This window comes from Oncorhynchus masou, chromosome 29, assembly GCF_036934945.1.
Source record: "Oncorhynchus masou masou isolate Uvic2021 chromosome 29, UVic_Omas_1.1, whole genome shotgun sequence".
Lineage (NCBI taxonomy): Eukaryota > Metazoa > Chordata > Actinopteri > Salmoniformes > Salmonidae > Oncorhynchus > Oncorhynchus masou.
The window spans coordinates 37,153,168-37,176,013 of NC_088240.1; the positions used below are offsets into that span (position 1 = coordinate 37,153,168).

Sequence of the window (22,846 nt, forward strand, 5' to 3'; positions counted from 1 at the left end):
TCCTATAAGAATGCTGTGATTGACAGAGTCGAAATCCTTGGCCAGGTTGATGAAGACGGCTGCACAGTACTGTCTTTTATTGATGGTTGTTATAATATCGTTTAGAACCTTGAGCGTGGCTGAAGGTATGGTGGGATTCGGAATGGTCAGTGATCAGTTTGTTCACTTGGCTTTCAAAGACTTTAGAAAGGCAGGGCATGATGGATATAATCTGTAACAGTTTGGGTCTAGAGTGTCTCCCCCTTTGAAGAGGGGATGACCGCGGCCGCTTTCCAATCTTTAGGAATCTCAGACGATACGAAATGGCGACAATGGCGGCGGATAATTTTAGAAAGAGAGGGTCCAGATTGTCTAGCACAGCTGATTTGTAGGGATCCAGATTTTGCAGCTCTTTCAGAACACCAGCTGTCTGGATTTGGGTGAAGGAGAAGCGGAGGGGGGCTTGGGCTATCACAATAATTCCAAAAAATATAAAGAAAACTGTAGGCTTTTACACCATTTTTATCATTACTGCATGTCAGAGGCATGGAAAATGAACGCATGGCCTTGAAAACCTGTGGTATAGCCTTACGCTCCGAAATGCGATGTGGTTCGACAAGAAGCTTGTGCATACATAGGAGGTTCTGCACCGGGAAAGAAATTCAATTACTCTCACCCCTGGCCATAGGATTTATAGTCCAGACATGGTTCACTTGTTACATAGAGCTTGCATCACTCTGTGTGAGAGAGGAGAGTTGTCAACTCGTACATAGTGTCCCTCTACACTAGGGTTCCCTAACTGAAACCCAAGTTTTCGGAGCAAAATTGTTTAATTGTTGGACATAAAAGACTGTCAAAAAACCGCACTAGCAAATCAGCTCCAAGTGATTTGAATACTGTTCCAAAGTATTCCCACACATAACAGAGAGATATACTGTATGTGATCGTATACTATACTGTATGTGATCGTATATCAAATGTAAGCTAGGTTTGAAATTATTATGTTTTAATCAAATATTATATCTGTTTGGGCTTCTTATGCTCTAAAATTGATTTGGCATTATATTCTGTCCCTCTGACCATCCGCTCAAGAAAAATAATCTCGTTGATGATCCCTGTTCTACAGTACCTTAAGCAGTATTTGGACTAGGTTTTTAATTAGGCGGCTCTGTATGTCCTAGAATAATGCTCTTGCACAAGCCTGTTACCAAACACGTACAACAACAATTAAACCTCTGCACCTGTCTATAGTTCACAGAAAGAAGTGACAACGACACCTTCCTCTAATCCCATTGGCTGCCGTGTCCTTCTAACCTGTATACAACAACAGTATATAGTTTACAGAAAGAAGTGCCAACGACACCTTCCTCTAATCCCATTGGCTGCCGTGTCCTTCTAACCTGTATACAACAGGGGCCATAAAATGTATCATAACTCTTCCATTAATGATTTTTTTAAAATCCTGCAAGATAATCCTAGATAAATGTAGATTCAGTGTCTTACTTTGGTCAGTCTTGACATGAGGCAACCCATCGTTCTACACTGAGTGTACAAAACATTAGGAACACCATCCCAATATTGAGCTGCATCCCTTTTTGCCCTCAGAACAGCCTCAATGTTGACTCCAATGCTTCCCACAGTTGTGTCAAGTTTGATGGATGTCCTTTGGGTGGTGGACCATTCTTGATACACACAGGAAACTGTTGACAGTGAAAAACCCAGCAGCGTTGCAGTTCTTGACACACTCAAACTGGTGTGCCTGGCACCTACTACCATACCCTGTTCAAAGGCACTTAAATATTTTGTCTGGCCCATTCGCCCTCTGAATGGCACACATACACAATCCATGTCTCAATTGTCTCAAGGCTTAAAAATCCTTAATCTACACTGATTGAAGTGGATTTAACAGGTGGCACCAATAACGGATCCTAGCTTTCACCTGGATTCACCTGGTCAGTCTATGTCATGGAAAGAGCAGGTGTTCTTAATGTTTTGTACACTCAGTGTATATTCTACATGTATAAGTCCTGTATTCAAAGCCAATGCACTAAAATAGAAGAGTTGCTGGTGTTTTATTTTGGAGCTTTGAAGTCCAAACGGTGCTGAAGGTTCTTAGGGAGGAGAGCAGAGTAGCGTCCGTCTGTAATTACTGCCAGTTGACTAATCATGCCCGGCCACATTGGTTCCCCTCTGAAGTAGCTAGCTAATGCACTTGCCTCAGGTTGCTTTGCAGCCTGTGTCAAACCCTTTAGCGCTGAGCGTGTGTGTGGGCGTTGTGAATTAAATATTCAACTCAATATTCAAGCGTAGCCCAGTAACTATCTGTGAAGCGCAGCCTCTCTCTCTCTCTCTCTCTCTCCCTCTCTCTCTCTCTGTCTCTCTCTCTCTCTGTCTCTCTCTCTCTCTCTGTGTCTCTCTCTCTGTCTCTCTCTCTCTCTCTCTGTCTCTCTCTCTCTTTCTCTCTGGGGCCTCAGAAGTTCATGCAGCAAGAGAGGAGACTGAGGCAGAATGGAAAATAGGAACTGGAATGAACTTGTTTGGCATAATGGTAAAGGGTGCATTTGATGCATTCAGTTCTACAACAGTTCTATTGCAGTACTGAAGTGTACATTCATGTTCTAGGACTAGGAGCCACTCCCCCTTTTTCTCATACTCTTATTTTGCTGTTTTCACAACCACATTTATCGTCGCTGTTGCTGGCGTTGGCGCGAAAGGGCTGGGTTTTGATGAATGAACAAGTTGTGGGTGTGTCGAGGCTTGGCCCCTCACTGGCCAATCAGGATGTGCTCCATGGCTAAATAAGTTGTTGCTTCAAGTTGTGTATATTTACAGTCTTTTATGTATTGCCTTGGAATCAAATCCAATTCCAATGTAGACCTATCCCATCTATTCTAAATATGTTAACTTGAACCTGTTTGGAGTCCACATTGTTCTAAGAAATTGCATAGCTTCAATGTAGAAATATACTGATATAGAGGCCAGGCCTGCTGTGAATTACATTATGGCTGAGAATGGACATGCCAAAGGTTTTCAATAAGTAAGATTCAATTCATTATTCATAAGGCCTAAAAAAAGAGATTTGAATCAAATTCTTAACAAAACAAAACAACTTGTTTTAAATAGGCTATATCTAAGTACACGTCCAGTCACCATAATTGGTTCCCATGCCCATATAATATTAAAACAACACAGACTGTGGAGGGTTTTACACACATCTAAACTTTTCATAATGGCCGGACAAAGATCCAATATAAAGAGAAAGGGAGAATGTCCACTCACCTTTGTCCTGCTCCCAAATATAATGTTTTATAGACATATTGGAACCATCTTACAGATCGCGTTCACACTTCTCCAGAAGTTGCATGCCACGGACGTTCTCACCATAAAACCAGGACAGTGAATCTTTGTAATAAATTCTATGAAAAACAAGCAACCTGTTGTTGTTTTTTCAACAACAATAAATACATTCTAAAATCGCTAGCATAAAAAAAGGCACAACGCATTACTGTTGAACCAGCCTTCGTTGTAGTAGGCCTAGGGTAAGGGTAGCCTACGGAGGGCTTGGGTTTACAAAATAGGAAACGGAAAACAAACAATTGCTACAGGAAAATAACTTCTAAATAGGAGGGTCACTGGTATTCACAGAGGGTTTCATCTCTTGTTTTGTGATGGGCATAGACACATGTAGACTACATCACGGAGGGGTTTTTACACATGTCCAAAGCATAACTAAAATAATGTAGGTCTGCCTACAATACATAGATAAAAAGGGAATGTCAGCTCACTGTTTTACTCCTCACAAACTTCATATTTTAATAAAACTTTGGTGATTAAGATTTATTTCCAAGCGGTCTCACGAGCCAAACACTATATCAACAGCCTAGAGTAGCCTACTTGATTAAATTGGGCAGGACAAAAAGAAAACAGCCTTCGTTTAAAATATTTAACCTTAATTTAAACTAATCAAGTCAGTTAAGAACAAATTCTTGTTTACAATGACGGCCTACCCCGGCCAAACCCGGACGACGCTGGGCCTATTGTGCACCGCCCAATGGGACTCCCAATCACGGCCGGATGTGATACAGCCTGGATTCGAACCACAGGTGTCCGAGCTGTGTGCTAGTATTTTAGTGCATAAGCCTAAAATGTAGGGCTTAATTGTACACATGTTAAATAGCCTACACAGCCAATCACCAAATAATGCTTTTGGGAACGGGCAGAAAGCCAAATAATGCTTTTGGGAACGGACAGAAAGCCAAATAATGCTTTTGGGAACGTGCAGAAAACCAAATAATGCTTTTGGGAAAGGACAAAAAGCCAAATAATGCTTTTGGGAACGTGCAGAAAGCCAAATAATGCTTTTGGGTACGGGCAGAAAGCCAAATAATGCTTCTGGGTACGGGCAGAAAGCCAAATAATGCTTTAGGGAACGGACAGAAAGCCAAATAATGCTTTTGGGAACGGGCAGAAAACCAAATAATGCTTTTGGGGACGGGCAGAAAGCCAAATAATGCTTTTGGGAATGGGCAGAAAGCCAAATAATGCTTTTGGGTACGGGCAGAAAGCCAAATAATGCTTTTGGGAACAGGCAGAAAGCCAAATAATGCTTTTGGGAACGGGCAGAAAGCCAAATAATGCTTTTGGGTACGGGCAGAAAGCCAAATAATGCTTTTGGGTACGGGCAGAAAGCCAAATAATGCTTTTGGGGACGGGCAGAAACCCAAATAATGCTTTTGGGAACGGGCAGAAAGCCAAATAATGCTTTTGGGGACGGGCAGAAAACCAAATAATGCTTTTGGGAACGGGCAGAAAACCAAATAATGCTTTTGGGGACGGGCAGAAAGCCAAATAATGCATTTGGGAATGGGCAGAAAGCCAAATAATGCTTTTGGGTACGGGCAGAAAGCCAAATAATGCTTTTGGGAACGGGCAGAAAGCCAAATAATGCTTTTGGGAACGGGCAGAAAGCCAAATAATGCTTTTGGGTACGGGCAGAAAGCCAAATAATGCTTTTGGGGACGGGCAGAAAGCCAAATAATGCTTTTGGGAACGGGCAGAAAGCCAAATAATGCTTTTGGGGACGGGCAGAAAGCCAAATAATGCTTTTGGGAACGGGCAGAAAGCCAAATAATGCTTTTGGGGACGGCAGAAAGCCAAATAATGCTTTTGGGAACGGGCAGAAAGACAAATAATGCTTTTGGGAACGGGCAGAAAACCAAATAATGCTTTTGGGAACGGGCAGAAAGCCAAATAATGCTTTTGGGAACGGGCAGAAAACCAAATAATGCTTTTGGGGACGGGCAGAAAGCCAAATAATGCGTTTGGGAACGGGCAGAAAGCCAAATAATGCTTTTGGGAAAGAGCAGAAAGCCAAATAATGCATTTGGGAACGGGCAGAAAGCCAAATAATGCTTTTGGGAAAGGACAAAAAGCCAAATAATGCTTTTGGGAACGTGCAGAAAACCAAATAATGCTTTTGGGAAAGGACAAAAAGCCAAATAATGCTTTTGGGAACGTGCAGAAAGCCAAATAATGCTTTTGGGAACGGGCAGAAAGCCAAATAATGCTTCTGGGTACGGGCAGAAAGCCAAATAATGCTTTAGGGAACGGGCAGAAAGCCAAATAATGCTTTTGGGAACAGGCAGAAAACCAAATAATGCTTTTGGGGACGGGCAGAAAGCCAAATAATGCTTTTGGGAACGGGCAGAAAGCCAAATAATGCTTTTGGGAACGTGCAGAAAACCAAATAATGCTTTTGTGAAAGGACAAAAAGCCAAATAATGCTTTTGGAAACGTGCAGAAAGCCAAATAATGCTTTTGGGAAAGAGCAGAAAGCCAAATAATGCATTTGGGAACGGGCAGAAAGCCAAATAATGCTTTTGGGAAAGGACAAAAAGCCAAATAATGCTTTTGGGAACGTGCAGAAAACCAAATAATGCTTTTGGGAAAGGACAAAAAGCCAAATAATGCTTTTGGGAACGTGCAGAAAACCAAATAATGCTTTTGGGAAAGGACAAAAAGCCAAATAATGCTTTTGGGAACGTGCAGAAAGCCAAATAATGCTTTTGGGAACGGGCAGAAAGCCAAATAATGCTTCTGGGTACGGGCAGAAAGCCAAATAATGCTTTAGGGAACGGGCAGAAAGCCAAATAATGCTTTTGGGAACGGGCAGAAAACCAAATAATGCTTTTGGGGACGGGCAGAAAGCCAAATAATGCTTTTGGGAACGGGCAGAAAGCCAAATAATGCTTTTGGGAACGTGCAGAAAACCAAATAATGCTTTTGTGAAAGGACAAAAAGCCAAATAATGCTTTTGGAAACGTGCAGAAAGCCAAATAATGCTTTTGGGAACGAGCAGAAAGCCAAATAATGTTTTTGGGAACGGGCAGAAGACCAAATAATGCTTTTTGGGAACGGGCAGAAAGTCAAATAATGCTTTTGGGAAAGGACAGAAAAAGTTTAATACTGCAGTGACACGTCTTGCACTGAGATGCAGTATCTTAGACCACTGCGCCACTCGGGAGCCCCCCAGCATACCGTCCCCCTCTCATTAAGAGGAGGGGAGGGTATGCTTGGTTTTTAATAAAATATACAGTATCCAGGCACTAAAAGCACATCTTGTCCCATGTGCAGATGGGCTGTGTTTGTCACGGCTGGATAAGCTGCATTTCCGCTGTCAAAATTCATGCCATAACCAACTGTGTTACCGCTAAAACCAGCTTTTGGTTGGTTTTAAACATCCTGACTGAAATTAGCACTTTAAGGTGTGTGTTTAAGGACACACCTTAAATAAATCCACCCCTCCCATCTGAGAGCAAGCATGCTGATGTTAGACAGATAAATTGCCGAACCTGGCGTTAGGGCTGGAAAATGCCAGTGGGACAGTTTTTAAATGACGAAATTGCAAACTAACGTGCGTTTGACACGAGCGCCACCTTAACGCCAGAAATAGAGCCATATATGTTATTCTCAGAGGTAGACTGGCTCTGGCAGCCTAAACAGACAAAAACTAAGTCTAAACGTGAATCGATTCTCAATTGCAATACGGTTCTAGAAACATAAAGCTCTTTACTTTTATATCACATTAAAATAAATTCACAAATGCAAAATATACATTTACCGGAGCATGCTAGATAGCTAATTAGCACAGGTGGTCCCTCGATCTTCTATCTCTCTTCCGGAAACACTTGCTGTAACATGAAGATATGACCGTTTGGAAACACTAACCCTATAAAGGTGTATCAATTTAACCTTTTCTTTTTTGGAAATGGTTTCTTGCTGATATGAAAGATAAAGTCCTTGTACTTCCAAAAGCGTACCGCAGGCGGTGTGTGTTAATGGTCAGACCGAGTATCTGGGCTCTTATGTGAAATGTAATGGAACTGAGAATCATGATCCAGGGCTAGTGTGTCTGTAGGAAGGAAGTGGAACAAACAGTGAAGGAATCATGAGGCTTAAGCGTGTGTTTGTGTTCCAGGCCATTTTTGATCGAAACCGGAAGGACGAGTTGCCGGGGCTGCAGCTGGAGTGGATCGATGGGATCTGTACTCCGCTTTATGAGGTAATCCTCCGCAATGCCACCACAGCCTCCCCAAACCCTAAGGGACTCAATCTACTGCTCTCACTACCACCAAGCACCACTAGCCGAATAGCCCCCTCTACAGAGGAGGCCGTCCTTCGCCTGTCATTGTCCCTAATGACGCCAGCAGTGGAAATGTCACTGCAGTAAACATTCTTTCCTTTTAGAGACACCTCTTAGAAAAATAAGGTATTTTTTAAATCTCTGAAATAACTCCAAGGACGTGTACTATCTATTTGAGAATACTGCACTAGAATGAGACCTCGTTTCCGGATCTTGAGAATGCCAAGCAAACAAATGAATGAGGGAAGCATTGACGTTAGTGATGATGATACAGTATATTACATGCTTAACTCCCTTTAATGCAGGTATAGTGTGCCTCAACTGCACAGCACTGAAAGAGGGAATGAATAGGGAGAGTCAGCTCTGTGCTCTCATTGTGTGCATGCGTGCGTGGGTGGGTGCGGATGAGCCAGGTCATGACGTCTGCGGCAGTGAGTGTGTGTGGGAGACCGAGGAAGACTGGATGACTGACTTCCAGGGAAGATCAAGGCCACTGATAAAGACAAGGAGAGTTAGAGGCCAAGAGCACAAAGCAAACAAGTGAGAAATACAGGAAATGCCATACAGTATGCAGACAGTTACAGACATGATTTTTGCCAGATCAACGCTGCCCCAAAAAAATAAAACTGTAAATATGTTTTCACATATATTTTGATTAACAAACGTAGGCCTACTATATTGTAATATTAGGACAAATATGCTTTCAAACGTTTAATTCAGGAGCAACTTGTGTTCAAAGTGATGGTAGACTGCCATTCCCCCCCCCCCCCTATTGCTTTGAAAACTCTACATTATTAGAACAAAGGGATTTGCTGTCTGTGTGTCTTTAGATGCAGACTCACACAGTGGCCTGCAAATGCTCATGTTTAGAGAATGCAGATATACAGCTCACGACCATACCGCCACCAATTAGAGGAGAGAGAGAGAGGGGAGCAGGAGGAAGTTCAGAGGCGCCAGGGGTTTGTGTCTGTGGGAGGAAGAGCATCTCACTGATCTCCTTCTCCTCGTGCTACTGTGTGGCATATTAATCCCGCGTTATGTAACCTCCCATCTTCAAAGCCTACCAGATAACCATGGCGCTCCGTCTTTATCCCCACCCGTCTACTGCACTGGAATACTGATGCTGGAACAAGATAGAGGGGTTTTTAGAATGAAGGAGGAAAGAGAAGAGAGACATTGGCAGGATCCTAGTTTGAAATCCTCCTCTATTCTCCAGCTGTACTAGTCAAACTCAGAGAGATTAAGTTGATCACAGAGTGGGTTTGTCCATCCAAGGAACGTGGCGCTATTGCAGCACCACACACAGGGTGCAATGTCAACTCCCTGACAGGAGTCAGTCTTTACTGAACCCTCACCATCTGTGGATGTGGAGACTGAGTGCTCTAACAACAACCTGCCATGGCGACTAGAAGGGAGCTGGTCCTGTGTAGTGTACGGCCGAGTCCCAAATGGCATCCTATTCCATATGACTTTGGTAAAATAAAAAATAGTGCACTATATAGGGAATAAGGTACCATTTGGGACGTACCCTAGTGGTTCTGGTAATGGTAGAACTGTATGAATCAATGTGTCTGGAGCTCTCCAAAATTCGCAGTGGAAACACACCATTTGGAATATTTCATGTTCACTATGGAATGTCGTGGACATACGGTCACGAGGTTCTAGTTAGAAGTGCAAACTGAAAGCCATCTCTGGAAGTGATTATGCAATAGCATATGAATGAGAGGCCATGTGGAATCTTTTGATCATGTAAATGTAGTCTTGACTGCTGAACTGCACCCAATTAGAAAACATAACTTCAGTGTACCACCGCAATTGTTGTGTGAGTTTGTGAGTGCACCCTCTGAACACACGGGCTTTTCAAATCCCCCTAGCGGTTGTAAACAGGTTGGACAGTTTCAGGCAACAGGCAGTTCCGTAGATCATTTTCTGGCATGAGATTGTACTGATTTGACTCATAAAACATGTATGGAGATGCGCCACCGGCCAGCCATAACTGCACACTGGCGGGGATGATGAGATACTGAGCACATACTCATAGACAATTCTTGTAGCGTTTTATAACATTGTGAGTTATTCCACTCATATATATTAATACTGTGTATTGCGTCCTATGTCGCTATGTGTCTTGCATGCCCCAGCCCATCACCACATATAAAGTTCCCTATCCGGATATAAAAGTTATGTGAATTGAATTGATAGCATAAATTAAATTATCCCCTGTTGTCATAGCGATGTGTACAGTATCTTTTCCTAAATGGCGGCTTTGTGTTTTGTGCCTGTTGTGGAAAGTGTTTGAAACATGGGTTAATTAGTGTGCAATGGGAAGCTAAGTGATTTAGATCATATTTAAAGGAGCCTAAATGCAGTGTAAAGAGAAGAGAAACCCCCACGTCTCTGAGGTAATTCATTAAAGGCTGTATGAAAGGCAATGTGTCACAGTGACTGAATTGTCGTTTACAATTCCACAGCAAGAATGACACTAGTAACTAATTACAGTCCAAGCAGTAATTTTTTCTTCATATTAACCCAGTGAGTACCGTCCAACGCTGACATCTATGGGCGTTGAAAAGATGTTGAAATTTGGTCTGTCCACAGATGTCCGGTCTAGACCGGACTTGATTCAGCCTAAACATAGACGTCTATGATTGGTTGAGATTTGTTCCGGACCGTTCTTGATTTAGCCCAAAAAAAGACGTCTATGATTGGTTCAGATCAAATCAAATGAAATGTTATTAGTCACATGCGCCGAATACAACCTTACAGTGAAATGCTAACTTACGAGTCCCTAACCAACAATGCGGTTAAAAAATTAATATAAAAAATAAGAATAAGAAATAAAAGTAACAAGTAATGAAAGAGATATGGTCCAAGTTTTGACAGCACAGTACAGTAGAGCATGTATTCCCAAACTGGAGTACGCCAAATAAAAAATATTCACATTTTCAAACTACATTTATATTTTCCAACGGTGCAATACATTTGGGTGAGGTTTTTCTCTCTCCTGAATAGCCACGTTTCACTGCCAAAAATAAAATTCACCCATCTAGTGTTCAGCGAAATAACAACACAATGTCAAATACAGGTATCCTAGTCAAATAATTAACATCCATCACATTAACCGTTACTCTCACGGGAAACCTTCACTCTTGCGCAGACATTTAGGAACGAAACATGACAATTTGAAAAATAAGCCACTAAAGTTTTTTGAGCGAGAATAAAGACAACTTTCGAGTAGTAAGACATGTATAAAAGCAACAGATACCATACCTCTCGGAATGCCTGACAGCTTGAAAGACGTTTTGGACACTACGGTGAGAATGGTTAACTTTGTTAAAGCAAGGCCCCTGAACTCTCGTGTATTTTCTGCATTATGCAATGATATTGGCAGCGACCATGTAGCGCTGTTACAACACACAGAAGTGAGCTGGTTATCAAGAGGTAAAGTATTGACACTTTTTTTAAAGTGAGAGACGAGTTTAAAGTTTTCTTTACTGACCATAATTTTCCCATGTTTGACCGCTTGCATGATGAAGAGTTTCTCACACGACTGGCCAATCTGGGTGATGATTTTTCTTGCCTGAATGATCTGAATCTAGGATTACAGTGACTCTCCGCAACTATATTCAATGTGCGGGACAAAATTGAGGCTATGATTAAGAATTTGGAGCTCTTTTCTGTGTGCATTAACAAGGACAACACACAGGTCTTTCCATCATTGTGTGATTTTTTATGTGCAAATGAACTCAATCTTACGGACAATATCAAGAGGGGGTATGCAGCTGTAGGTTGAATGTTTGAAGGGGTACGGGACTATAAAAAGTTTGGGAACAACTGCAGTAGAGGACAGTACAGTTACGTTTAGTAACAAGTAGAGTACAGTGTAATGTTCTGTATGTTACTGTACTGTACCCTACTGTACTCTACTGCACTAAACTGTAGTGCATGGCAATGTGCTCTACAGTAGCCTATTGTACATATCAGGATGGCAGGTAGCTTAGCAGTCAGATGCATATTTTTTGTATGATGAATAATGTACTACGTGGAAAATGGTCTTCATTTATCTCACTTTATAACACCCTGCCTCTTCTCTCTTTCCCTTCTCGCTCTCTTCTCCCCCTCGCTCTCTTCTCCCTCTCTCCAGACATTGGTGAAAATAAACCCCAAGCTCCAGCCAATGGTTGACTTGATCCAGGCTAACAGGGCCAAGTGGGGGGAGCTAAACAAAGAGAGACAACGCAGCCAGAGTGAGTCCAAACCCACAAGCCATTGCAGCAGTGACACCACAGAAACAAGAACTTGTTCTTTGGGCGACACACCTTGCAACACACCTTGCTGTGCAAGTGACCCTCCCAAACCGGCAAGCTAGCTCCTGCTGACCTCTCCAGGCAATATTTCCTCCACCTCTTAGCTTCTTTACTCTTTAATGCAGCCTGCAGAATAGGCAGTGCAGTGCAGTGCAGTGCAGTGCAGAGATTTCTTGGGCTCTGCTTGCTTTCGCCACTAGAGATGGGCTTTAGACTGTCGCCACGGTCAAGGTGTTTCCTGCTCCTTCCACAGCTACTTCCTGTGTGGGAAACAGAGAGAGCTGTGTCTGACATGTTAGTCAGAGCAGTGCAGCTAGTTATTCCTCTGACCATTGCAAGTGTGAGGAAACTTCAGACCTCTGTGTCAGAATGGCAAACAGTGATAAGGCAGGTGTAGGAGAAAGCTGCAACCTCACTACAAGGTGCATGGAGTGTATGTAGAGAGGACCTAACTGTTGTTTTTCTGTACCGTCATTATGCCATCCCTTACGTTGCTTTCGATATCTGTTGCTAGAATATTGTTCTTGGGGAGGGTGGTTACTCTTTTTTTTATTTTGTACATATGACATTTGAAGAGATGGTACTTGCAAGTGCAGTTGTTGATTTGGATCCTTGGCTGATTTGGAGTCCTGAAGTTAGCTAGTGTTGAGGGTCAAGGTGTTGGGAACCAGCAGGGCCTGTGGCTACGCTTGCAATGCAAATTGTTCGCTCCACTCCACTCCTTGTGCCTTGTTTGAAAGTCCTAATGAAAAATGCATGGCGTCTTCACACACTGAGATTCTTCTATAGTTTGAGAGATTCTATTTGACCATTCTGAGTTTGGTCTTGATCCCCTGTCTCAGTTAGAGTATTTAATATATGTAAGTTACGTTAGACGTATTGCTGACCCAGAAGAGTCGTTTTATAAGCCACATGATTGGGAAAGAGATCAATCACACACATAGACAATGTGCCTTTGCAAAATTGTTCTGATCATGTCACGTTTTATGAATAATTTGCCAATTTACAATTAGGCTCCCATCCCATTGGTTTACTCATTTCAACGATGTGCTTGTTTTTAGTCTATGGCCTTTAGATGGCCGCAGCAGGTTGATTCAACAGAGAATGGCTATATATTCTGCTGAAGCTATTTCAGCTGAGGGAAAGGTGCATCGGGAATGTCACACAAATAGTGTAATGGCAGCTCATTCCTTACTAGTGTACCTCAGAATACCATGTCAGTACATAACACAACTAGGTATTCACACCAAAAAAATCTAAACGTACAATTGCTCTAAACTATTAACACGTTTGGATCCCTTTAGAACAGAACGTGTCCGTGCATTAGCCTCATTAGGTTCCATGTTGAAGTTTTATTTGGGGTATGAATTGTTGTAGCTTTGTTCATTGGAGTTTAAACATGTAGCTGTGCGCATCGTGTGGCATGGATCTTTGTGCTACTGTATTTGAGTTGAAACAAATTGACGATGGGAAATTGAATTGCATGGGGTGTGACTACAGTATTGAAATCAAACTGCTATGGATGTAGCAAACAAACACGTGAGCCAACAAATACCTCGTATTTTGAACATTATTATTAATATGCATTTGACTATTTAATTTAATTGCATGGATTATACAATTGCATCATGTTTGGTGAAGTATTAACATTGCTGTAATATTTTTATTACATTTGGTTTCAAATGTGGCCAATTTTTACTTGGTACTGTCTTCTTTAGCATTTGGAAACAGCTTATTGTATTTCTTCATATTTTCCCTCTGTTACTACCAATGGTTTATATATACACTAGAAGACTGACAGGGGGCGCTGTGTTGAAGCCACCTCACCTCCATCTTGGCACTCCCCCACTGGTGTAAAAAATATTTTGGATTGTATGGAAATGCATTTATTAATGTTTACCTTTGATTTAGCCAAGTTTATTCTATTACAGACACCTTAATGCATACTTTTAAAGTATATTATGTCAGCTAAACATACACATTTTAAATAAATAACACAAATAAAAACATGTTCCTTAAAGTATAATTTTTAAGTACAAAACAAATATTCAAATAAATGTCATTTTGTCTTTGAAACATTTCATTGAAATACTGTCGAAATCCATTCATTCCTATGGAGGACTGCTCCCACTGGGGAGTGCCAATATGGCAGACCAGCAGCTTCAAGCCTCTCATTGGCCAATACATAGCATAGTAATTCAGGGTTTATATACATCATTGGTTACTACTCTTTTCTCATTAAGCTAGGTGAACATTGATGGACCTATACAGGCATGTTACTGGAAAATGTGCAATGTTTTTGTTAAGTTGAAATAAAAATGTGCTGCTAGTTGTCTGTGCCTTCATTATTTTGTAAGTCTGTGTAAGGGAATCCATTCTCTAATGAAGAGTACACATGCACAATTTTTTCCTGTTACCATACTGACCCCATGTGGACAAATGGGTATATGGGAATAAAGAGGATGGATGCAATCTGAACAGTCGCATTGGAGAATTCCAGCACTGTCTCCTTATTGAGTCTGATTACCTGCTGAGCAGTGATTCAAATCAGGACTAAGTTGGAAATGTGTCTGCACAAGACCTACTGTAGAAATAACAGAGAAATATTCATATCTGGTGGCATACATTACAAAGTGTGTATAAGTAACACCTTCGTCATGTTGCACCCCGTTTGCCCTCAGGACAGCCTCAATTCAGCTGGACATGGACTCCACAAGGTGTTTTCCCACGTCGACTCCAATGCTTCCCACAGTTGGTCAAGTTGACTGGATGTCCTTTGTGTGGTGGACCAGTATTGATACACAGGGGAAACTGTTGAGTGTGAAAAACCCAGCAGTGTTGCATTTGACGCACTCAAACCGGTGCACTAGGCACTTACTACCACACCCTGTTCAAAGGCACTGAAATCGTTGTCTTGTTCATTCACCCTCGGAATGGCACACATACACAAGGTCTCAAGGCTTAGCAATCCTTCTTCAACTAGTCTCCTCCCCTTGATGGGCAAGTACAATGATTGAAGAGGATTTAACAAGTTACATCAATGAGGGATCATATCTTCGACCTGGTCACCTGGTCAGCCTGTCTTGGAAAGGTGTTCCTACTGTTTTGTACACTCAAGTGTAAAATCAGGGCGATGGTGGTGGCATATAAATCAACACGGATTATCCTTTGTGATGAATCTCTCTCTGGATGACTGGGATTGCTACATATCTGAACATAGCTGTTCCCCAGATAAGTGCTGTGTTCATGTTGACGTCAGCAGCAGCAGCAGCAGTGTGTGGGTGGGTGGGTGAGTGGGAGGATGAATCTCAGGGGAGCTGCTCGAGATACCTTTGACTGGAAGCACAGAAAGGATGTGTGTTACAGCAACTCCTCCGTTCTGGATTACCTTGAGCTTGAAGAAGGTAGAGTCGATTGGCGTGTCTTAAGAGGACGAGTGGGCAGCCAAACAATGCCTGTATCTTTATGAGGACCGGGCCCTTTGCTCTGCTGACCGTCAAGCCCTCTCTCTCTGTGAGAGAATGTGTGTTCTGACATCACCTGTATGCGAGAGACAAGCAGTGACATTTCCTGTCAATTGGATACAGTATTTCCATTCAACTGATGTGTCAATCTACAAGACAACTGCTCATTTTATTTCAATTTATTGCACAAACAGCATTAACAAAATGGACTTTAATGTTAATACTATCAAGTGGAAAATAACAAACATTCAAATTTCAAGCTCTCGTTAAGTTCTCTTTCGATACCATCACAAGAAGTAAAAGCATGAAACTGATCAGAAAATACTGGCTGGGCCCCCACCATTTCCTTCATTGACGTTTCATTGAGGCAAAATGTTTATTGGAGCTGGAGATGAGAAACTTGGGCAGGAAGGTGGCATGGGATGACAATGCACTATGGGAAAGCTGTGAGGCTAGCTTGGGAACAGGAGGAACAAAGTCATACAGTAGTAGTGACAGGAAAATGGTCGCAACAACATTTCATGTATCTTTCTTTAGCACCAACACAGTAGATTCCATGTCTGCGAGTTCAGGATTGGCCACAACATCAACACATGCCTCCAAAAGAGAGGCCAAACTTAGCTACACAATCATTGTCACTTAACGAAGGTACAACTTTGTTTGACTCAAATGTATCCTTTCAAACAAAACCATAATACTGGGACACTCACCAGACTAGCGATGAATTCTGATGTATTTGTGTGTAAATACTTGAAATACAAGCAACTTATTTTGAAGTAGTGACAATTGTAATTACATTTTAATGACATTTTGTCTGATATGAACAGGAGTAAGTACTGTACATGTAATACTTACAGTAACAGTTATACATTTTTGGATCTTTCTAGAGATGGTTTATGGGTGTTTGCATATATGAATAATAAAAAGAGTATCATCAGGATACATAAATGTTAATGCAATACTAAATGTATTTAACTATACAACATGTACAAACATGTACATCCAGTATGTTTGCATGGTGAAATGGTTGTGTGAAAAGTCTTTGGTACAAACATGGGCATTGGGATTCAGTTGTCTGTAACCTGTTAACACTAAAGTACACACTAAAGCATGTACGATCCAAGTATATTGGCTTTGTCCACAAACTGAACTCTATATGACAAGCAAAGACCATGCAAGGTTAAAATCTAGTTCAGAAAATACAAAAACAATAATAATAATAATAATATGAGTTGATAGATGCATCATCTAACCTTGTCATAGTTTCTTCAAATGACAGTTTAACGTAATAGCTAAGGTTTTAGGGTCGGGAACGTTTGAACCCTGAGGTCAATTTTCAGTAGGCACCACTCAAGCATAATGTAAGTACTCCTAGGGAGGTACATGTTTAGATCCAAACAAAATACACAGCTCCTGTGGCAATAATTCATCGTTCTAACTCATAACTAAAAGGCATGAGGGCTTGAGTTGAGAAACAAAGACCAATTGGAAACAGAGAAATCTCTCATGAAGGGCATGGTCATTATTAGGGAAGAAACAGGATGCCATAAAAAGACAAACCAGTCAAGCTTCCAGTCGGTAACCTTTGCACCTGGAGTATATGAGGAGGAAAAGGAGACGTCTTCAGAAAGGCACAGGGATTTAGAGAGTGCGTTCATCTCAGACTTACTGCTAAAGTAGTGCCAAACACAGGTGAATAAACAATGTGTACAAATACAATTTAACTTAGTGAAGATGGCATAAATCGTAGGAAACAATTAATAAAATGGCAAAACATGAGATCACAAAAGTTAGCTCGCATCATGTACAGCATTGAAAGGCCATTCCTATAGCGTGCTGTACACGTGACTGAAACGAGCAACAGTACACAATCACTGTACTGTAGTTAGTATGATACACTCTGGAAAGGGCCGAAGCCTTTGAAACAAACAATGATCGTCAAAAATGAATCATAGACGATTATTGTTTGCCCGCCTGCAACAGAATGTAGCGCGAGGAAAGTGAAAGGTTATTGCTTTCCTCAAGAACCAGACAGACACGCACCCTAGGAATGGAACCACGTCTGACGATGGCAGCGCAACTCAAGTCATACAGAAGGGAGGGGGGGGGGGGGGGAACGTTTAGATTTCTTTTCGTGTCAATTTCACATTTTAGTAACTGTTAAAGCCAGTTGCATGAGAGGCTGTGAGAAAAGGTGTGAAGATAAAAAGGTGGAAAACAGAGCAAGGAGTAAATTAGATGAGGTTTCGGTTGCCGAAAATGTTATCTGGGTCCACATAATCCTTGACGGACTGGAGCATCCCGACACCCAAGCTGGAGATGCTCTCCTTCATCCACTCCTTCCGAAGTTTCCCAACTGGAGAGAGAGAGAGAAGAAAAAAATAAACACAAAAGAAAGGAGAAATCAGCACGCCTGATTGCGCAGCAGGCTGCTTGGGAGCCAATCAATCTTGTGAGAGTGAGTGAATAAACAGAAGGTGATAAATGCTTTTATTCAGAGAGGAGAAATGTTTTGCATGGCATGATTTATGGAGCCCAGCAGCCTATCAAACTCATTAGGCCCTGTGTGTTCCCCGAGGAGGTGCCGGCTGGCCGCCGCATGCACGCCCCGCTCTGCCTCACCCTCCCCATTCCCTGAGCAGGCTTCCACTACCTTATCATCACCCCCCCCCCCACGGTGTGTGGGGTGCGTGTTCTCCTCAGGCTGACCAGCACAGCCCTTAAAGTCCCAGCGTGCCACGCTCACCTGCTCCACACACACACACACACACACACATCCTTCTGACCCTGGCCACTGACTGTGCCGGTGGCGTGGGGACACAATGGTCCTCTGTCATGGCTCTGGCCGCAGGCCCACTGTGAGGAGGCTCCTGTTGAGGAACTGGAGAGAGCCCAGACCAGCGCTCTGCCAGCTGGCCAGACAGACAGACACACTCCAGAGTCCCCCCAGTCCTGCCAGGACCGCAGCAGGGAGCCTGGAGCCTCTGGGAGAGGGGCAGGTTCTCACTGGTCCCTGGCACACAGTCAACACCAGAGCATGGCTGGAAACCAGGAACATTCATGGGACTGGCACCACATTGAAACTGCTACAGAAGCGTTCAATCCACTATCAGTTTTAGAATGACAAACCCCCCACGTTCCACAACAGGTCACAGCAACCTCACTCCTTTTGTCTGATAACACACAATTCATTTAGAAAGTAAATAACAAACAAAGAAAGTTGAGGAACCTGTGCTGAGATCAGAGTCAATCTGAAAGCGACATTGTGTCTTTGAAGAGGGGAAACCAGGCAGTCTGTTTGTTCTGGGTAAACATCAAGCGTACGGTCGCACTTTCTTGGAAAAGCACACACAGCTATCTTCTTTCCACTAGTCTAAAAAACAGCCCTGAGAATGGAATGATCTTCAACAGGTGCCACTGAAATGAGTACATGCGTTGGGAGCTTAAGCTCCTGCAGGTAATGTGCAGATATAACCATCAGAGATTAGATAAGAGTACGGCAACAAATGTAACAGAGCAAGATAGAAAAGGGGCGCTCACATACCATCCCTTCCCCCGTAACTGAACTGCCCCACCCTGTCTCTACGTCGCTGGGATTGAAGAGAGCCAGCCCAGCCTCCCATGTTAAATGGGGGGAGTTGAGAGTAAGGGGGTGGGGGGGGGGGTGACTAAGACCTGGAGCATGGGGGAGACTTGGGGAGATGGGAGGGCGCCATGCTATCAGCGACGCCGAGGCGGAGCAGCCAGGGGATACAGATGGAAATCAGCCATGGGGCCACAGAGGGCCGTCTCCTGACAAGACAGGACAAACAGGGGGGCCACGCCACGCACACACAGATGGTGACAGTGGGACCAGTCAGTCACCCAATCCGCTGCTACCCAATAACTAACAAAGTGGCCTGCTCTCCTCCTCCTCCCTCCTCCTCCCCTCCCTCGTCCCACCTCCATCCCTCCCTCCACTCAGGAAGGAGAGAAAACAGAAGGTGCCGGGACTGCATCATTGCCTCCATCACAGTGATAATTTACACATCTATCTTGTCATTTTCCCTCCTTTTCGCCTGCTATTGCAATCAATCTACCCTGGGTTTGGCCATACAGCTGAGACATGCAAAGAGGAGCAGGCAGGCACTTATTTTGGAAATGAATGAGAAAGAGAAACACCGAGGTCTAGAAACAGCGGATATTTCTGTGTACCTCTGGGAGACGGCCCAACAACGAGAGCTATGGCTAATGAACGGAAAATAAGCTAATTCAACTCATTTTTCTTGGTTTCCAGCTGCGCTTCTCGGTGACCTGTGTAGTAGCAGTGCAGTTGACCGGCGGCATTTAGGCCGACATTCTATAGAGTCACACGGTCAGGAGGAGCTGCCTCCCTGCTCTTCTGGAGCACCCCTCGTGTGGAGTATAGGACTGAGCTGAGAGCCTTGCCACTCAGTCTCTCTGTGTGCACTGGCCTGTTTAAACAACTGGAGACCAGGACATGAAAGAGAGGGTAGTGTAGTGGGCCTGTGTCTCTCTGATATGAACAGGGACAAGTCCAGTGGGGTGAGTGTCTGAAGAACCAGGACTGTTTCTAAGTTTACACTGACGGATGACTCTCAACCTGACTGGTGTGCCAACAGCTCTGCTCCTGCTAAAACATGACATTTCCTTTTACATTCTACTAAACATTGGGGGTAGAACATCAAAACAATAGAAGATATTGTCATGAATGGATGGTATGTGACGACTTCTACAATGTACTTAAACCGGCCTGTCGAATCCAGCCCACATATATTTGTGTAAAAATGTAGTTGTGTTGTAGCAAGAGTGTATTAAGCTGCAGGGATGGATAGTGGAGAACTGGAGATAGGGGGTTACACACACACACACACAAAAAAAACACTCCACTCACCCAGAGCCACTACACACACGCGCCCTGGGCAGCCTGACCTGGTGTAAACACAGGTTAGAAAAATGTATATTTCCTGCGGTGGCCTCCCACCTCGTCCTCCCAGACTACATCTGTTTTGTTTGATACACAAAACCCAGTGAAACTAGCTCCATTTGTCACGCGGTGATTGTGGGCAGACAAACCGGCCTGTCCTCGCTCAGATAGCAGACCCAGCTGTTATTAATCACAATTACAGAGTGGGCCTCGCACCGAGAAGCTGCATCAATATCCCCTCTCCCCCCTGGCCCCACACCACCCTGCTCAGCCCCCCTGCTCAGCCCCGGGTGGCCGGCTGGCCCACCGATTGGAGGTCAGTAAATACCGGGCGATAACACCGACATCATTTACCCTGGCCTATTGCCTTCCAGTATTAGCAATCTTCTAATTTTTAACCTTCCCCGCCTTCGGGAGAAATTGTGATTTAATATCGCAGCTGATTCACTGCATGCTGTTCCTGACAGGCGTGATGAATAGCCTAAAGTGATGTATGAAAACGGCCAGGCGGATGGCAATATAGATAAGGTAAGGTAGCCATTTGGGTTAGCCCTGATAGGGTACCAACAGAGTCGTTTTCCCCCTCGCATTTCATTTGGCCCGTGTTGAACAAAAGAGCCACGGAAGACTGTCTGCACTGTGGGGAAGTTTGAACGCCCCAAGGAAGCAATGAAAGATCTCCTCCTAGCCAAAACAGAGGGTTTCAAAAGACTGTTCTGTGCCTGCTTTCTTACATAGAGCAGCATACCGAAAGAGCCTGTCAGACTACCCTAATGGGACTTCAAACCACTGCCCTGCCACCCATCTCTAAGCGAGTAGGCAGGGCAGTAGTATGAATGTTGGGTTTTGGAGCCAAAAGGAACGATGCCAAAGCGTGCTGACATGGTTAGATGTAGGGATACTTCTAGATGTAGGGATACTTCTAGATGTAGGGATACTTCTAGATGTAGGGATACTTCTAGATGTAGGGATACTTCTAGATGTAGGGATACTTCTAGATGTAGGGATACTTCTAGATGTAGGGATGTTCACTTGACTGTACCTCCGTGGTGGTGCGAGAGGCTTCCTCCATTGGCTAGGATCTCCTCTCTAGCGGCGTGCTAGGAATGGACAACAGACGACACACATCAATGCATCAATAAACCCCTCATTTCCACAATGACTATCGTCACCCTTAACTATGGTGGTCGTGCATCCTCCGGAGTGGTAATGGTTAAGCGTTTCAGGTCAGAAATGATGCATGTCTGTGAGTGGGTAGCTAGTACATATATCTGGAGTGCTCCGTAGATTTACCTCCACTCGTTCATATGTATGTACTGGGTCCGCCAGTCCTCTGTAGTTGAAGGCAAAGTAGAAGTAAACACACGCGCCAGCGTCATAGGTCTGAGTCACTCTGCAAGGCAAGAGCAAAGGGTTTCAACATGACAGTGTTCACAACAGAGAATAAAAGGCTGGGTTGTGTTCTTAAATGCTTTTGTCCACGTGTCCCACTGCAATCTCTCTCCACATGAATCCAAAGAGAGCATCGTTTAGTAGAACCAAAATCCATTTTGTAACAATAAATGCTTTTTTTTTCTCTCTCTCTCTCTCTCTCTCTCTCTCTCTCTCTCTCTCTCATTGGAATCGGAGAGCAGACAGATGGAGCTGAGAGGCTGGTGTTTTCTCGTGAACCTCTGACCCCAATTCTCCCTCATGTTTTCTAAGACGCGGAGAAGATGCGCTGGATCAGTCACCTTTAATAACATCCCATTATCAGGACATTGAATGGCCATCAGCACACTTTGATTGGATTATCTGAGCTACATTTACAATGGTTCAGGACACAATATGCCTCAACACTGGTTGTCCTCAACTGGCTAAAAGATTTCACATGAATACGCAAAACAAGAAATTATAATAATAACTGACATTTTGCACAGTTCAAAAGATGAATACTATTTGAAAACGTTACGTGCTTCCTTTTAAGAAGCGCAGGGCTAATATGATAAAATGCTCAATTCCCTTATCCTTAAACATTTATTGGATATTAACCATCTTAGTAGGCATGCACATATTTACTATAACTCTAACCAGGGCAAAAAGATCTGCATTGAAAATTCAACTAAACCCTTATCAATGAAACACTGTGCTTCAGGGAAAGGAAACACCAGTACAAGAGTCTGTGTTGTTTCTCTCGAGCCCCGGTCTCCTCACTGTGTTGTTTCTCTCGAGCCCCAGTCTCCCCACTGTCTTGTTTCTCTCTAGCCCCCCCCGTCTCCTCACTGTGTTGTTCTTCTCTAGCCTCCCCGTCTCCTCTGTGTTTTTCTCCAGCCCCCCGTCTCCTCTGTGTTTTTCTCCAGCCCCCGTCTCCTCTGTGTTTTTCTCCAGCCCCCCCGTCTCCTCTGTGTTTTCTCCAGCCCCCGTCTCCTCTGTGTTTTTCTCCAGCCCCCGTCTCCTCTGTGTTTTTCTCCAGCCCCCCGTCTCCTCTGTGTTTTTCTCCAGCCCCCGTCTCCTCTGTGTTTTTCTCCAGCCCCCGTCTCCTCTGTGT

General features: G+C 43.5%; 2 protein-coding genes across 2 annotated transcripts in view; one reads left to right on the top strand and one right to left on the bottom strand.

Moving 5' to 3' along the window:
* Nucleotides 1-14,260, top strand: part of pde11a (phosphodiesterase 11a) — a 57,161-nt gene extending 42,901 nt beyond the window's left edge. Inside the window, exons 19-20 of the mRNA XM_064944719.1 lie at nt 7,457-7,540; nt 11,766-14,260. Coding sequence (XP_064800791.1) covers nt 7,457-7,540; nt 11,766-11,990 — 309 coding nt within the window. The 3' untranslated portion in view covers nt 11,991-14,260. The remainder of the gene's footprint in view (nt 1-7,456; nt 7,541-11,765) is intronic.
* A 1,282-nt stretch (nt 14,261-15,542) lies between these two features.
* The window catches only part of LOC135519489 (alkyldihydroxyacetonephosphate synthase, peroxisomal-like), a 53,750-nt gene continuing 46,446 nt past the window's right edge, over nt 15,543-22,846 (bottom strand). Inside the window, exons 18-20 of the mRNA XM_064944720.1 lie at nt 21,613-21,712; nt 21,362-21,419; nt 15,543-17,748 (exon numbers count right to left, since the gene is read on the bottom strand). Of these exons, the coding sequence (XP_064800792.1) occupies nt 17,627-17,748; nt 21,362-21,419; nt 21,613-21,712 (280 nt within the window). The 3' untranslated portion in view covers nt 15,543-17,626. The remainder of the gene's footprint in view (nt 17,749-21,361; nt 21,420-21,612; nt 21,713-22,846) is intronic.